General features: G+C 31.2%; 1 protein-coding gene across 1 annotated transcript in view; it reads right to left on the bottom strand.

Moving 5' to 3' along the window:
* LOC118187326 (dynein axonemal heavy chain 2-like) overlaps nucleotides 1-18,438 on the bottom strand; it is a 280,776-nt gene that overhangs the window by 208,149 nt on the left and 54,189 nt on the right. Inside the window, exons 5-7 of the mRNA XM_085822256.1 lie at nucleotides 12,037-12,275; nucleotides 9,080-9,271; nucleotides 2,704-2,841 (exon numbers count right to left, since the gene is read on the bottom strand). Coding sequence (XP_085678382.1) covers nucleotides 2,704-2,841; nucleotides 9,080-9,271; nucleotides 12,037-12,275 — 569 coding nt within the window. The remainder of the gene's footprint in view (nucleotides 1-2,703; nucleotides 2,842-9,079; nucleotides 9,272-12,036; nucleotides 12,276-18,438) is intronic.

Below are 18,438 nucleotides of genomic sequence, written 5' to 3'. Positions count from 1 at the left end.
ATATTAAGCTTTTTTTTTAATTTATTTTGATACCCTTTAAATCATAATTGCGCTTTATTTTATAAATTACGGTTTCCTATTTTAATTGCATAATTTCTACATGCCATCTTACCAGATTTAAATTGATAATCTATAATCCGGAAAAACCCTTAATCCGGAATCGCCGCAAATTGAATGAGCACTGATTGTCTTCACTCAAGATACAGCATGTTCAAGAATGTAAGTTTTATAAGGCTTAAACATACTTGTGATTTTTATAGCAACTTATGATGTTACTCATTGGGTTGAGATTTCAGGTTTGTTTCATACAATTTGGCCTCATACCTCATCTAATTCAATAACAAAGCATATAAAAGCTTCTCTATTGTGCTCGGAATACTTCAATCGGATACAGGTGATAGGTGATGGAAGATGGGGATATCTGATGTCTAACAGCAGTAAGCAAGTATTTATTCCACGTCTTCCACTATCTGGAGATACTAACACCTCCTGTGAGGACCCTAAGGACACTGTATCGGAAGTATATTAACAACAGATTCATATATAAAAATGAAACTGGCACAAACTCTGCTCAATACAATAGTTTTTATATTTACAAAGTAAGTAATATCCAATAGTATACATATAACAATAAGACGTACATACAGTGTACAAAGTACATAACATATATATATATATAAATGCAATATACTTAAAACATAATAAATATAATGTAATTAAATAAAATGCTTAGAACATAACTAAATTAAACATGAAAAGTATACACATATTATAAATTTAAGATCACTTTTAATTAAATAACAACCTGTTTAAACTATATACAAATCCATTTAAGTTTTAAGTGCAAATGGGTCTTTCACTTATAAGTAAAATTATATCTAATCCAATCGGATACAAGCAACAGACTCACTTGCATTATACACTGATTCACTTTCACTTTTGCTAAATAATGTAAAAACCATAATGATGCAATTTTTATGTGCTCAGGTGTTCATTCAGAATGTGAAGCAAAAACATGCATGCTGTAGGTTTAACTGATAAATTAAATGCCATTGAACTGTTTCCAACTTCCAGCTCACACACAGGCCACATTTCTTTATTTATATTAAAACAGCCTATATGTTGCATATATCTCAAATTTTAGTCTCCTTTGTTCAAGCTTTAATTTGTTTCGTGGTTGTACTAGAACAGTCTACATTTACATAACAATTTAGTTGCAGTATATATGCCATATTTTAGTGTCCTTTATTGAAGCTTTTATTTGTTTTGCTGATGTTTTGTAAAGTAATGCAGATTCACTACAATCTTCTTGAAGACTTTGATGTTGCTTTTATGATATATAGCATCTGACACATTCAAAATTTATCCATTTCTGTTATTCCTGTTTTGAAAAGGTCATGACTCTACAAAATCAAGCTGCCAGAAAATGTGAACTTCATTACTATGGAAATCTATAAAATTGGAAGCAAAAGTACATTTGCTCTGTTTGAAATTAGGTATCTAATTAACGTGCATTATAAGAAGCTTTGTTTAGCTTCATTGTATGGCATCTTCTCAATAAATATTATTAAAATTCCAAGTCATGTATAAATAGAATAAAAAAATAAATACACAATATGGTATTAGGATGAATATTAATGAACCTGAATAATTTTGTAATACAATAGGGCTTTGTATGCCTTTTTTTTCCCTTAACTTTTATAATTTTTAGAATAAGGATACCACAGATTTACTTGAAGTAATATAAAAGTATTTTTTAAATCTTTTTATTAAATAAATAAAATGAGTTCATTGTAAAGCATTAACCTTTCATTCCATACTCATTAAACCTGCAGCAGAATTTCCCTCTCCCTTTCTTTTTCACTATTGTTAGTATTAAATTGCAACTATCTTTTTACACTTTTTAATAAATCTCTTTAATAAATCTCTATCAGTTTTGAAGGTGATCAGCCATAGATCGCTCTTTTTCAGAAAAAAAAAATTAAAGGCATTTTTACTCTCGAAGAAGTAGTGCCTGTGTCCTCAAAACTGATATAATTTTATTCAAAATCTATGCCAAACTAAGGTTGCTTTTTGCTAAATTTAAATACAAAAATTATTTTTGCTATTAAATATCAAAACTAAATCTTTAAAACTCGATAACTTCAGTTCACAGAAGACCAATCTAAGATTATATAAGGCATATTATGGCCTGTCTAAGGCTAAATTGTGTTATATTAGACATTTTAGTATTTTAAAACAGTTCAATATATCTGCCTTTTACTTGTAGAAGAAAGGTGATAGATTTCGGAACTTTTTTCAACAAATTTATAACATTTGCAATTGCTAATAAAATTATGTTTAAACTTTCATGATAAATCAAAGTTTAAATCATCAAAATTCATAATAAAATTCTTTTAATTTAGTTACTTCCGAAGTTTGGCTATTAAGTGCCCTTTTTTTTTTCCAATTTATATTTAAACTTATCATGACAAAGATAATTATATTTTGAAATTAGAAAAACAATAATGCCATAAAAAGTTAAAATAAGGGAAAGAAATTTACAAATGTTTAAATATTATTTAAAACAATATTTTTATAGCTATACTTATATGTTTCTAACTGGAAAGTATACACATGATGTTAATTAAATAGGAAAATTCTTGTTGTATATATGTTAAGTATATTGATAATAAATATAGCAAAAACTTTAGAATGACTTACAAATTCAAATATCTTAATCCATGACCGACAGCACTGAATTACATCAATAATTGTTGTTTTTACTGCTATATTTTCAGAGCTAAATATGTCATTCAGAGGCATAAACTTTGAACACAAATTTAAAACAAAGTTGTTGACCTGAAAATAAATGAGTAAACAAATGTCTCAGAAGATATATAGTCACAAATTAAAAAAAAAAAAAAAAAAAAAATCTTTAAAGTACTTCTCCATTATTGCCGGCTGCTGAAATTGATTTACCAATCAACTGAGATACCTCGCCAAAATCTGGCTGCATATTCTTATACCTCACTAAGTGATCGTATATTAACTAAGTGATCGTAGTTACGTGTTCTTATATCATGGCACATTATTACATATTAGCACCATATTGCATTTTTGCCCTCAATGCATGTTCTTGTACTATCCATTTTTGATGAGTTTTTTTTATTTGATTTGTTTATTTAAAAATATATTCATTGCATTTTGTGTGAATATGATGTTAACAATCTTTACTAAGACAACCTTAATAATTTACCAAGTAATGAGGGAAATTTCGTATAATGTTTCCCCCCCCCCCAAGAAAGAGGTCTTTACCTGACAAAATAGTACGTGAAAATGGCCACAACATGAAACTTTATGTTAACAACAAAACCATTTGGAGCTGCAGTGTTAAAAACTGCAAAAAGAAGAAAGGTCTCGATGTTGGAAATTGGTTCAGTAGTACCAGAATATCATTCATCACTGCTCTATTAGATTTATGTATTCTGGGGCAGAGGAGTTGAGGTCCATGAAATGGTGTAACAAACAGCTTAATATGTGTGAAGGTGCTGCAGATGATTTGTCTGCAAGCATGTAATTGAACAATTACATGCTTGCAGACAAATCATCTGCAGCAATTAAATGCAATTAAATAATAATAATAAGGTTAAGAGTTCTTGAAAATATTCATAACATGTGAGTATGATTATTATTATTATATATTGTGTTGTTTACTTTTCCATTCATGCTTCATGAGCTTGGTGAAATTATAGTTGTGATCTCGGTGTAAATTTAAAATGTCTAAATATGGTTGGAGACCACTATAATAAAGAAGTACCAAAAAAAATAAAATTTAAAATGAACACTCATAATAACAATCTTATCTTTAACACTTCCATTCTAAAAAAAAGTATTCTTACTTTACCAAATATCCTATATCTTATAAAGAACCATAACTTCAATCACTTAAATAGATAATAAATCATGAAAATAATCAACAAAATGTCCTTGATTATAACACTGCACATAAAACCAATTCATCACAGCCCTATTTGATAAATCATCATTTCCGAATTAATCTACGAGGGTAAGTTGAAAAATAAGTTTCCCCTGTCGACTGTGGTCAGAGTTGTGTATGAAAGTCAAAAAATAGAATGAGACATTAAAGATATGACATACCTTTATTTTTCCACATAGGTACCAAGTACATTGAGACATTTGTCATATCGCTTGATAAGCTTCAAAAAGCCCTCCAGGAAAAAATCAGGGCTTTGCATATGGAAGAAGCGTTGAACGGCTTGTTTCACTTCAGTATTGTTTCCAAAGCGCCTTCCCCCGAGATTTTTCTTCAAAGCCGGAAACAGATGGAAGTCGCTTGGTGCGAGATCAGGACTGTATGGCGGATGGTGTAGGCGCTCCCAACCAAGAGTTGGAATATGGTTTTGCGTTGCCGTCGCCGAATGTGGTCTGGCATTGTCATCCAACAGCAGAACGCCAAATGTGAGAAGGCCAGGCCGCTTTTTCCGAGTCGCCTCTTTCAATTTCGACAGGGTGTCACAGTAGCGCGTAGCATTGATGGTTCCAACCTCCAAAACGTCCAGCAACAAAACTCCTTGGGCGTCCCAGAAAACCGTGAGGAGCACTTTACCTTGCAGAGGGAGTTGTCTTGAACTTCTTTCGGACAGGTGATGACGGATGTTTCCACTCCATAGATGCGGCCTTCGATTCTGGTGTGAAATGGTGGACCCACGTTTCATCCTCCGTCACAATCCGAAACAGAAAGTCATTGCCATCTTCATGGTAACGCACGAGATGTTCCAGGCTGACCCTCATGCGTTGTTCCTTGTGTGTCGAGGTCAATTGTCGGGGTACCCATCGTGCTGACACTTTTCTGTATCGAAGAATGTCGTGGATGATGTTTTGAGCTCGCTCATGTGAGATTCCAAGTTCTTCCGTTACTTCATCGATGGTGATACGCCAGTTCGCTCTAATCATGTCATCCACCTTCCTGACATTTGCATCTGTAGTGGACGTGCGCGTCCGTCCAGCTCTCGGTATGTCCTCCACTTGCTGACGTCCATCACTGAATGTGCGACACTATTTGCTTCGACATCACACCTGGCCCATAGACTTCCACGAGGCGGTTATGAATTTCTGTTCCTGATACTCCACTTGCCCATTCATAGCGGATAACCCGCTCTCACTTCCTCCTTTGACCACGAATTCAAAACGCACCTTCTCTCCATACCTACCGGGGCTCAAATGAGAGGCTGGTCTCCGCTTTGCGCAGTCACTGCAACAGCGCCATCTGCTTGATTTGCAGCGACCTCTACCCAATGGTGTATCGGTGACTTGCGCGTTTTCTTGCTGTGTCGCCTTTCGCTCATAGCCGTTCAACGCTTCTTCCATATGCAAAGTGTGAATTTTTCTTGGAGGACTTTTTGAAGCTTATCAAGCAATATGACAAATGTCTCAACGTACTCGTACGAGAATAATAAAATAAAGGTATGTCATATCTTTAATGTCTCATTCTATTTTTTGACTTTCATACACAACTCTGACCACAGTCGACAGGGGAAACTTATTTTTCAACTTACCCTCGGATAACTAGGTTAATAAAATCAGAATTTACTAATTTTAGAATCTTAACTAAAATTTCAAAACTCTGAAATCAATGATTATTATGTATTATATTCCGTGCCAATTAAAATTTTGATAATGAAGAGATATAGTAATTGTCTAGTCACCTGTATCAAATGATTTCAACAATTAATATATTGTAAAATGATATTTAAAAGCATTTCATTACATACAAAAATAAGGTAATCAAATGATCAGAAATGAGCAAATGCCAAAGTTATCTAGTTTTAGAAACTAAGGGGAAAATAATATTATCAGCAATTATAAGCTCAACTATCTAAAATTAGACAAAAAAGCAACCTTAAAATGCCTGCTGGATTTGAGAGCAAGCAATCTGATATATGTCGCTCTTTTTCAAGAGCAAACATTCTAAAAGAGGTGTTAAATTATTTCGGTTGTAACATATCTTGAAATCAACAGAATTTTATTCAAAATTTATGCCAATTTAAGTATTTTGAGGGGGGGGGCTAATTTAAATTTTAAATTAGTATGTTTCTTCTCTAATTAAATATAAAAACAAACTTTTTTGCCCCAAACTTAACATGTGGCCATAATTACAGAAACAATAAATGAATTTAAAGCAAAAAACACCAATACTAACAGAAATGTTGAAAGCAAGACCTTACATTATGAATATTATACCTTCATATCATAAACTGCCTCATGAATAGAAACAAACTATACAGTTTCATTACAAAAATAAATGAATAAATAACAATAAAAAATATAAAATATAAAATGAAAAAAGCCAAAAAAAAAATATTTTAAATGTGTTTATATGATTACTTTGTAGGGTTTATTTTAACTAACATTTATTTTAAGTTTAAACTATCTTTCCTGTCAAGCCTTACTTTCCCCTGGAATTGCCAATGCCAGAGTATGTAAATTTTAGAAGAACGCGCAAAGTATTCAAATTGTCAGCGGAAGTAATCTGAATTAAATAGAAGGGAAACGAGTTCGATAGTGTGCTTTCTTGCTTCACGAGCGTGGAGGTGGCTAGGTAGAAATTGAAGAACCACGCGTTTCGGCCTGTATGCTTGCCTCGGCAGATAGCTGAATCTTTCAACTTAATATTCAGAAGTTTGCCGAAATATCAGCGGTATCTTAGAACGCGGTTAGGTTAGTTACGTTTAGAGAGCCTCGTAGGTAGTAACTTGTTATTATTCATTTTTAGTTTCTTATTTTTGTTTTACCGCCGGGTCAGCGTAGTTTGTGAGCGTCAAGAGCACGCATCTGTAATTTCTAAAGTTGAATAAAAAGGGATTTAAACCCTTCTCAAGACTTTGTGTACTTTCCAGTTCATAGCAGTCACCACTATTGTTGCGTGTAGGTTGGGGCCGCGCAACATTACAACTTAATACAAAATATAAAACAGAATTAAGGTAAATATTATTTCTCAGTACTTGTGCATTATCCTGTCAACCCACAAAAGTTGGCTACCTCTGAACCATGAAAAGTGGCCCAAATCCTGCCAAAGATGCGTTAATCATTTCAGTGGAATTCTGAAGGAATTAATGCTTCTTTATATGATAAATAATCAGTATTTGACCCACTTCTTTTTTGTGCTTCATTAAAAGGCTTTTGCTGGTTTCTACTATTTTGTTAGGCCCAATTTTACTAAAAGCTCTGTTTAAAATGCTATAAGTACAGACCTCACGCAGGTAATAGTCCCAATCTCTTACTGTTTTGTTATCCATATTCAGTTGGCCATCTCATGTCCATTACTATCTGTTTTTGATGGTAAGATTCCAGAACTTTAAAAATAATCAACTGCTTTCTGTTCTGTAGGAAGCAGGTCCTAAATTTTAATAAATGTTTTCCAAGTGCAAGAAAAATACAGCAATAACAACCAACTTATATCCTAGTTTCATAAAAACAAAAGACGGCTTATCAAGAATCGAATTGGTTACATCAAAGGAAAGCACAGATGTTATAAGTCTGTTGTAACGTACTGCTTATCTATTACTGGAAGTATTTTGTGCTACTTGCCAACAATTTCACTGCTAATGAGATAATAATATGTTACCAAGATAATATTATGTAAGTTACAGATTTTTTCACAGTACTTTCTAATCTAAGGAATTAAACACAAATTAAGATTCTCACTTTCCTGTTAGTTTTGTAAATTTTAATTCAAACTATAATAATCATTATAATTTAATTTCAGTTAGGTTCAACACGCATAAATCCCAATTTTTGACACGATTATGTTTAGGTAATATTTTAAATGCTAATTGCATTCTAAAACTACTAATTTCATAATTCTTAAAATTTAAGGTTTTGTGTCTTATGCTTCTCTGTGTAACTTACAATGTAGAATTAAGAATAATATTTAAAAAATTTGATGTGGACACCACCTGATTTCTTTGTATGGCCTATTAAATAATACACATTTTTTTTCTGCACTTCATTTAAACTTATTTCCTCAAATCATTCTAACTTAATTAAATGATCCCTCAAGACAAGTTGAAAATGACTTGAAAAATAGCAAATTTTGAAATTAAATATCCCTGTCAATTTTTGTCTTTCTTGTATTTTTATTTTTAAGTCAAACTTCTTTTGTTTTTATTTTTTCACGAGTATAAAATTTTCCCAAATACAAGCACAGGAACCAGTAGACTATATTAAAAGTTAGATTTTTATCAAGAACACGAGCATTTTTATCATTTAAAACACGAACACGAACATTTTTATCATTTAAAACAACTCTGTAAATGGAAATATATGTCTATGATGAACGTTTGCGAAAATAAAAGCTAGGTAAGGGGGGGTAGGTGCATATATATATATATCTATCTGTACTGGCTGATTTACTGTAATCAGCAGTACCAAAAGTATAGATATATACTATATACACTTTTGATACTGCTGATTGCAATAAAAAACAGAGGTGCATAACTAGATGTTATAGCAGTCTTATATACAGAATTCCACCTTTCAACATTCTACGGCTAATCACTTTTGAGTTATGCAAGATACATACATATGGACAGGCATCACAAAAAATCCATTTTTAATACATTTCAAATTTATTTTAGAATTTATTTTGGAAAATTCTCCTTTATTCTGTCCCTACGTACCTATGCCACACAAAAAATACAGAGAAAGTGGATTCGGGAACCATCAAAATGGATATTTCCATTGAAATTTATGATGTCCAAAATTGTTTGCGATTACAGTTCTTTCTTTACTTCATACAGGGAAGTAAATGTTCAATTTGTTAAAATCAGAATCAAATCTTTTATTATTTTTGTACTGCTTTTTAATTTAAGAATATTGTATATATTGTACAGTTATCATTTCAAAATTTTCACTGACTAGCAAAATCAGAAATTATGTGAAACTATTAGGGAACAGGCAAAATGGCGGAGCTAAATTAAGTGAATAATTCAAGAATTTTTAATCAAATTTCAGTTACAATTTAATTTTCATCTTAAATAAAAACTATACATTTGGTTCAGAGAAAAAAATTTCTTACCTTTCCTAATAAACTGGCAATTTGATCATTTCTATTAAAATATGATGAGTTTTTCCAAATTATTCTTACTAAATCCAACAATTTATTCAAGTGAAGAGGTATGTCAGCAAGTGATGATTCTTCTAATATTTGACAAGACTTTTTTAAAATTGAAAGAAATGTAACATTATTTCTTGCTATATCCCATTTACTCTTAAAAAAGAAAAAGAATATTTTTATATATTTTATTCATATAATGAAATGTAACACAATTTCATATGTACAAAATAGTAAATCATCATCATAACATAATCTTAAAATTTCACTGCATGTAAAAATTAGTTTGAATTATTATTTTGAAACATGCTTAGTATTCATTTTATAACACAATAATATGTAATTATATAAGTTTTAAGGCATAAGTTCTTTCATGATTGCCCTTATGTTTTACATAAGTATGATTCAGTTTCTCTTAGAAAGACCTCTATGGTTGCATCCCTTCTCTTAGACAGTTTGCGTCTCTTAGACAGTTATCCAAAGTCTAAAACTGAGGATAAAAAAAAAAATCAGTTAACGTTTACCTACCAATATCCCCAACTGCAAATGTTTATTTAAAAGAAAGAGAAGAAAGAAAAGGGTAAAAAAAACCGCTTTGATTATTTATCTTTCCTATTTTGCATAATTACTCATTTATTTTACTTACCTTTTAGTTGATCAAAGATAGTTTTTTAAAACAACTTCTGTTTTTAATTGTTTTAGAAAATAATAATAATAATATGTTGTCACTGTTTTTTTACTGTATAGACATTTTTGTGTGTATACATGTATGTAAAAATAAGGTAAAAGATATATATAAAAATGGCAAGCAACCTAAATATTGTTACGAAATGTCCAGCTGCGGTAACATAGCTTCCCCACAAAGCAGGTTTAGGGTTGCCATAAAACAGCATGGGAAGACAGCGTTGCCATATTTGGCTCAAAATCGTCCGTTCGGCGACAAAATTGATGATATGCCATAGACAGATGGAGAACATTCTGGAATGAAATCTCACCGGTTTGGCCCAGAATAATCTCAAAGGCAGGCCAAGAGCTATATAAACCCTGCCTGTATGTGGAGTCCTGATATTGGACTTTGTAGTGTATTTTAAACTATACCTACTATATACATATGATTTACAAAATAAAGATTAAAATTATTGAGAATATTTTTTGCTTTTAAATCACTCATTTTTGTTAAGAAATTACAAACAGATTAAAGTTGAAAGAAATTTAAAATCGTATGCTTTGCTGAATGACAGCACTCTGAAAAATGGCTGTGGGCATAGGACAGATAAATTAAGGCCTTACATTGGTCTGAAATAACAATGTAGGATCACATGGATGATGAATGCATGACAATATAATGCAGTAAAAATGGATGTAACAATATAAAAATTTTAAGAAAGGCTTTGCTACCAAATCAAAGATAAATAAATAAAACTAAATACTTATAAAACTGATATATGTCATATTCTGAATGTTATGATTGTCAACTTCGTGACTCTTGCATTTTAATTACTTAGATCCTATTTAGGGAACTATGATAGAAGATGAAGATGAATACGGAATATAGATGTAGAGGAGGGGGTAAGAATGATAAAAAAATTAAACATTACAAGTAACTACATATATGGAAGAACCACTGTATTTCTTATCAATGCTGCATTCACATTTATGAACATGCATGTCAGTACTTGGCTGATATTGCTTACAACTCTTGAATAGTGATGCTGTAGATAGTGTTTGGAATACTTTCCTTGAGTTCATCCAGGGTTTATGAATTGCTCAAGCAGACATTTTGCTTTGAACTTCCCCACAGATAAGATTTCCAAATGAACAAATGTAGGAAAATGGTAATCATAATCCCTTTTCCATAGCTTTTATAAACATTTCATCACTCTGCACCAGTAAGTCACATGATATGTGGCATATCACCCCATCTTGTTAAAAAAGCATTGCATTTTTTTCTTCTTCTGTTAAATGGTTGCAATTGGTTCACTGATATTTCATTAAACCACAGTATTAACACTTGATTCAAAGAACTATCGGCTCACTAATCATGTTCCTGATAATGCACATCATATATAAAATGTATGGTTGTGAAGTGGTATATTGCAAGTCAAATTGGGATTTTGTAAATCAATACTTTTTACTGAGGGAATTCATATATTCTAATAAATGAAGCCAAACTTCTTCCATCATGAAATATGGCAATGGGTCTAAACGACCATCAACAGTCATATTCAGGAATCATGTACAGTAATAACGCATTTAGATTTAATTGAGCTCTTTTTATTCTTGCACGCATTATTTATTATTATTAGGGGTGCAGAGATATCTGCACAGGCTGACACACAGTGATACACCATGCTGATACAGTCCCCAAATTGATCTTCAGAGGCTATTTGTAATCTGCTAATGAATGTCATCGACAACCTTGGCCATCAATGGAGACCTCAGTTTCTCTAAGTTCAAAATAAAGCTAAATAGACATCATTTCTAAATGAAACTCCGCTCCCGTTTTATTCCTGGAAACATGTTACTGAAAGCTCTTTTATTTCGTCAATCAACTAACTTTGCACATAACTCTGCGCAATTAGCAATTACAATTAAGTGTTTCAAGGAAAAGATTATTAAAGATTAATCGATTTTATGATTTAATTACAAAAAGACTTTGAAAGAAATTTAAGATACTGAAATTTAAATAAGGGATGATGGTTAACTGCAAACATCTGAAAAAATATTAAGCATATTTATTTTATTTACGCAAATTTACTTTTGCTAATGCTGCACAGTTAGAATGTAATTAATATCATTATTAAAGCAAAAATTCTTCCAAATTTAGGAAACAAAATTTTACTCTTTTACATAATATATACTCTTTTACATAACAAATGCATAATATATGACTTCTAAAAACAGTAACATCAAAAGATTACTTGCAACTGTTGACTTATTTCATCAATTTTATACACAGATCCTAATTTTGCAAGTTTCAAGGCGTCAATACATTTCTGCACATCTTTTCTCTTCAACTGCAATAGAGCTCTATCAAGATCACAAGCCCTTTGTTCCCAAAAGGTTATTTCTTCATAGGGGCCAGCGTACTCCTTGGATTCTAAATCTGCCTTATGAGTTACAACATCTACCAGCAAAACTAGCCAAGTCATTACTGCTCCTGAAAAGCAATTACAGGAGTAACTTTTCAAATCAGAGTTAAGGGATCAACGAATTAAAGACGAACTAACAAAGATACAATTTTAATTTCGAAGCTTTTGTTACTTCTTAGATTTTTGCTTCATCTAAAACTAATGGATATGTCTACAGAAGAGAATGCATTATTATTTTCTTTAGTATTGTTCTTAATGTGGCTTCTGTTTTGGTTCCATATTTCCATCTCATATCGTAATTTATAAAATTATAATATCAGTTGCCTTAATAAATATTTATTTAAACTGTTTAAATGTGATACTATTATTATTATTAAAGAAGAATCGCAATGATCTGAGTCTTGATGTTTACCAGAGGTGACATCAAATTGGAATTACAGTTATTTCTTAAATTACAAAGAACAATATGTTAAATAAACAGAAAATTCATGAAGAATTTCTCATACATATGTTCATACAGATGTCAGCAAAAATGAACTTTCATATACTGAATTGCAGAAAAATTATGTATTTATCAATATTTTGAAATTTAAATCAAACAAGCATTAGGAAAAGGAGCAAAATAGAACAAAAATATCCTAAAAAATACTTTTAAGAAAATTGAAGTAATAAAATATGCTATAAAATTACTTTTGTTAAAGATGACTATTCTAATTCAATAGGGAGAACCTTCTGGAACGAATTCTTACCGGTTTAGCCCAGAATGTTCTCGAACACAGGACGAAAGCTATATAAACCCTGCTGGTACGTCGAGTTGACAGCCGGGCAGCGAGTGCCGAGTGGGTCGCCGAGTACATCCAAAGAGTCTCTTCGTGTATCGCGGTTAGTGCATCGTCGAGAGAGTGTGTTGAGCTCCGGGAACGACTGCACCGAAGAGTCGGAATCTGTACTCTGGTGCTTTGCAGTGAAGCTGTCTCCACCGTTATAGCTTGATAACCTGAAGGCTGTGTCGCTGATTGTTCCAGCGTGTTTATTGTAGTTCTTCGACGACTGTGTAAACGAAATCACCCTATATGCGGTCAGGTCGTAAATTTAGAACCCCTTTTTCACGGGGGGGGGCTGAAAAGGAGGGGATAATCTTGCTCGGGTCTTGAGAAAATGTGGGGGGTCGTTTAAACATCTAACTTCTTCTACGTTCAGTTTTTATACGGAGAAAAATACAAATTGAATTCTTCGAATGAATGCAATTTTGTACAATGAAAATGTATTATTGAACGATAAACTGTAAGGCAAATAACATCTTTTTTTAAAGCCATAGGAGTATTTGTTACATCAATGAATTTATAGTAAATATTGAATTTTTCATTTTGAATGCTATGTTCCATGCCAATGGCCTTCAACCTTTTCACGTCTAAGGACTGTTTTTCAATTACATTGTGGTCGCTGCTTTTTGGTTAATTTTCTAATGACATATAAACATTAATTGTTTTTAATTTGAGACTTATGAATAAAATAACGCAAACTAGACTGCAGAAAATTCCTCAGAATGAAGTTAATACTGAAAAATACATTTATCCTATTATCCAATTTTATCCTACAATAAATCTTTTTTTAAAAGAGTCTTTATTTTTAAATCATATAGTTACTTTCACTTAGGTGAAAATAACTATGATTTTAGCAACAGTGATGACGAGTTTCTGGGATTCTAAGAAACACTGATGTATTTGCTAATTTTTTAATGCAACAGTTCCGTTTTCGTTGTATAAAGTGTTATCATTAAAATAAGTACTTAATCCTTTTCTGTCTAAGTATTTTTCCCAAGTTTTAACCTGATAAATCACTGCGCGTCTTAAAGGCCAGGAAATTGAGGTATAGTATAAATCGCCCTTCATTTCGTATCAGTGCCGACGATTTCGATGAAAAAAGGGTACCTTTTTAAAAACGAACTTCTTAACGAAGAAAAGCCGTTTTATGTACAGCATAATGTCTAAAAATACCGTCAAAATAAACAGTAATCTTTACTTCAATGCTTTTGTATGCATTTCTTGAATTGATTAATAAATGTAAATTTGTAATTAAAAAAAATTAATATTTTATTTAGTTACATGCTAGTTATCTGTGTTATTGCTTCGTTTCTGGTATAGCGTTTTTCTCCTCGATCCCAAAAATTTCTCGATATTCCATTACTTAACCAGTGGAATTTCCTACTCCCCTCCCAATAAAATTAAAGCTCTGCGACAACAACTGAGTGAAATATTTGCAGCTATCTACACATAAATTGAATGTTTATTTAAAAATAAAATATTTCCTAATTTTTATATCCCTTTTCCAGTTTATATGATATTTCAAAATTTAACGATATCAGTTAATGAAATATTTGCAAGTAATATAATGGTTCTGTCTTGATTCCAAACCCTTACTGCTAGGCATCAGCCCATCGCTCGTAGAATACATTATTAGTCCAAAGGCGCAATTTGCTCAGAAGGATTATTAATTTCATTTTGGCATTTTGCGTTGAAAACATTAAACGGCGAATCACTTTTCAAATTGTTGCCACCAAATATTATCGCTTTGTATTATATTTAAAAAAATTAAATAATGAAGAGTCTGCATGAATGTATATGTATGTTTCTCGCTTATGATAAAACGACGGTATTTAGAGAACTCAAAATTTGAATAACGTAATCTTCCATAGAATATCGGCGTGTGGAAGCCCTAATTTGAATTTAAAATTTGTTTTATTATCGATTTCATATTTTATAACACTTCAACGAATTTTTGATTAACAAACTCAGCGATTTCAAAGCGAGCAATGGCAACACTGCACGAAAAAAAAAAAAATTATCTCTAGCGCGCGATATATATTCCTGATATACTGATACTAAACGAGACCTAAAAACACTTTTTTTTAAATATATCTCCCCTTATGATCCCTGACACAGCCGTTTACTTTCCCCTTCCGTAATTAGCGTCAGTCTCTTGCTCTTGACCGCATTTGCAAAGCCATCGTGTAGACGTTTTATTGGAGCTGTCCTGATTAATATTGGCTAAATAAAGTGTGTTTCGATATTCTCTCAAGTGCCGTCGTTATTCACTCCAAATCTACGAACGCCGTACGAACGTGAAGGAAGAAAATAACGCAACAATCGCAAAAATGTTTATTTAGTGAATTATGGTTGGCGCTTTTAGCAAGTTTAGCTGATACTTTTGGATAGTTAAATGAGTTAAATTTACGAGTACAAGGACAAAGTATAAATTTGCTTGCCATTAGAGAGAAAATAAATGCAGTGATAAAAAAATTCCAGCTTATCATCAAAGAATTGGATAATAATATTTTAAGCTTTTTACCACTTTTAGAAAGTTTTCTAGCCAAAAATAATTTGAAAATAAAAGGAGAATCAGCATTCGACATTAAAAATCTTTGTTTCTCAATAATAAATAATTTCAATATGTATTTTCCCGAGTCTTATGCAAAATAAAATTGAATTAGAAATCCATTTTGTTCAAATGCACCTAAAATTTTATCTCGTGAAGTAAAAAAAAAAAAAAAAAGTAGAGATAGAAACTTCCTGTAATTAACTCTAATTGAAGATTTCCAATATGTTAACTTTGTCTGAACCAAAAAAAAAAAAAAAAAAAAAATCTGAAAAGTTTCAGATTTTAAATTAAGTCCAAAGGGGCGTTTTGTGTATTACCTTTATTTATTAAATATCATGTTCTATGTATTCAAACTATAAAATTTAGTTCAAGAGCAATATCGCAAAATAATTTTAAGCTGAGCATATCTTTAGAATTTCCGTTACACAGTCTCACGCACTGGAGATAAATATGTTTTTTCTGTACAACGTTGCCATCGCTCACTTTGAAATTCTTGAGTTTATTAATCAAAAAAGTTTTACAAAATATGAAATCTCTACATATAATAAAATAAAGAGTCTGTCTGTGTATGTGTGTGTGTCTTTCGTTCGCGTTGCGCGTAAGCTAATAGACCCACGGCTACGAAATTTGGTACATAGGTACATCTAGACAAGAGCCAGTGCACCTCGAAGCGATTTTTTCGAAATTCTTATTAGAATTTTTTTTTATTTTATGTTTTGTGACGAAATCGCGTCATTTTGAGACATAATGGGCTATAGGAAAGCGAGATTTTACTCTACACACTCCATTTTCTCATCGTCATGAAACGTAGGCACTTAGCTATTTTATGAACTTAAAATAAATTTCGAGTTTCAATAAATCGATTAAATACGAATTTATTTAACAAAGGGAGCTTAATACCTTTTCAACGGGACTTTTTCTAAAATTGTTTATTTTAAAAAATGTACATTTTATTTTTCTTTGATTTTTGGACACGTTAAACTTTCATCCTTGCGACTGCTTTTACAAAAAGAATTTTGGAAAAATGATAATATTTTGTATTTTTAAAAGATTTTTTAAATGAGTACACTTCCGAGTACACTTCTCACATCTTTAAAAATGTGATTTTGGCAACAATTTTCCCGTCTTATTGTTGTTGACAGATTTTTGATGAAATCGCATCATTTTGAATAGTTTCATTCTTTTAGACATATGGGTTTGGCAACAATTTTTCATCGTATTTCTTATGTCACTGTTTTTAAGAGATTGACATATTTCATTGTCATTTATATATATATATATATATATATAATACATTTTTATTTATTTTTTTGATAAAGTTGTCCTGCAGAGTAAAATTCTGCGCGGAATTTTTGGGTTGCTTTCATGTTATATTTTGCTTATTTCACTGTTTATAAGATATTGAAAAGTTCTGCAAGATTTTTTTTCTTCCATGGAAAGTTGGTTAATTTTTTTATTAGGATAATTAATATTTGTATTAAGGGATATAGCTTATTTCATTGTAATTTTTTTCTCTTGAAAGTATAAGATAAAACATCATACTTTGCTTTTCAGAATTTTTTGTTTTTTGTATTCTTTTATATTATTTATTTCTCATTTCACTTTTTTAAGATACTGAAAAGTTTTGAGTGATTTTTTTAGGAAACAAATTTCTTAACCTCCTTTATACCATTTGAGTTCTTACGATTTTGCAAAGGAAAGTTGGTTAATTTATTTATTAGGATAATTAATATTTGTATTAAGGCATATTGCTTATTTCATTGTAATTTTGTTATACGTAATAACTTTTTTTTATGAAGTTGTTCTGCAGAGTAAAATTCTACGCAGTTTTTAAATTTAACGTTTGGTGTTCCCTTCAGCCATTTTCCCGGTACATTTAAAAGCCAGACGAGGGCTGGCAGCGAAGCTGCTAGTCGATAATAAAAGAAATTTCAAATTCAAATTATATGGATGATTACGTTATTCAAATTTTATGGCTCTAGGTACCGTTGTTTTATCACAATGCGAGAAGCATACATACAGCATTTATGCAGATTCTTCATTATTTAATTTCTTTAAATATAAGACACAGCAATAATATATGGTGGCAACGATTTGAAAACAGATACAGCCTTTTAAAGTTTTCGACGCAAAATGCCAAAACGAAATTAATAGTCCTTCAGGGCAAATTGCCCCATTGGGCTTTAAAGAAATTTAAAAAAAAAAAAAAAAAAGTAAAGTCAATTCAAGTAAAGCTATGGCCTGTTGCACAACTTATTTGTGTGAACTAGGATTTTTCTTCCATGATATATTTGAAAAATAAATACAGAACAAAACTGAAAGTGAATCCTAGTGTACGGTTTAAACTAAGTGAAACAGGACCAGATATAAAGACACTGATCTCACTTAAACACGCTCAAATTTCGCACTAAATTTTAGAATTAAAGTACTTTAATTTAAATTTTAGTAATTTTAAAACTGTGTTGAACTTTTTCTTGGAGCCACAGCTCATGGTAACTTTTTGGCGAGCTAACTACAATTAATCTTCTTCTCATTTCCTTAATTTTGCAGCATATTGCGCAAAAAATATTTAGACCAAATTGGTCTTTTTATATAGTACTTACTACCTAGCTTTTTAATTATATATATATATATATATATATATATATTTCTACTGAGAAATTGAAAAATAATCATAATTCGTAATTGTAAAATGTAATAGTTGTACTAAAGTTTTTGAATTTTAGTTAGATGGTACGCGTTAGTCAAAACGTTGAGAACCGCTTAGATGATATAATCGTCGCGAGGGACACCATTGAAGATCACGTAAAAGATCTCCACGAAGTTTTTTCATTATTAAAGGAAGCGGGCTTA

The sequence above is a fragment of the Stegodyphus dumicola genome, chromosome 8 (assembly GCF_044657685.1).
Source record: "Stegodyphus dumicola isolate Sdum_Otavi_A_Nest chromosome 8, ASM4465768v1".
In the NCBI taxonomy this organism is placed as follows: domain Eukaryota; kingdom Metazoa; phylum Arthropoda; class Arachnida; order Araneae; family Eresidae; genus Stegodyphus; species Stegodyphus dumicola.
The sequence above is the reverse complement of the archived record's forward strand: the minus strand, read 5'-3'. Positions and strand labels throughout refer to the sequence as shown.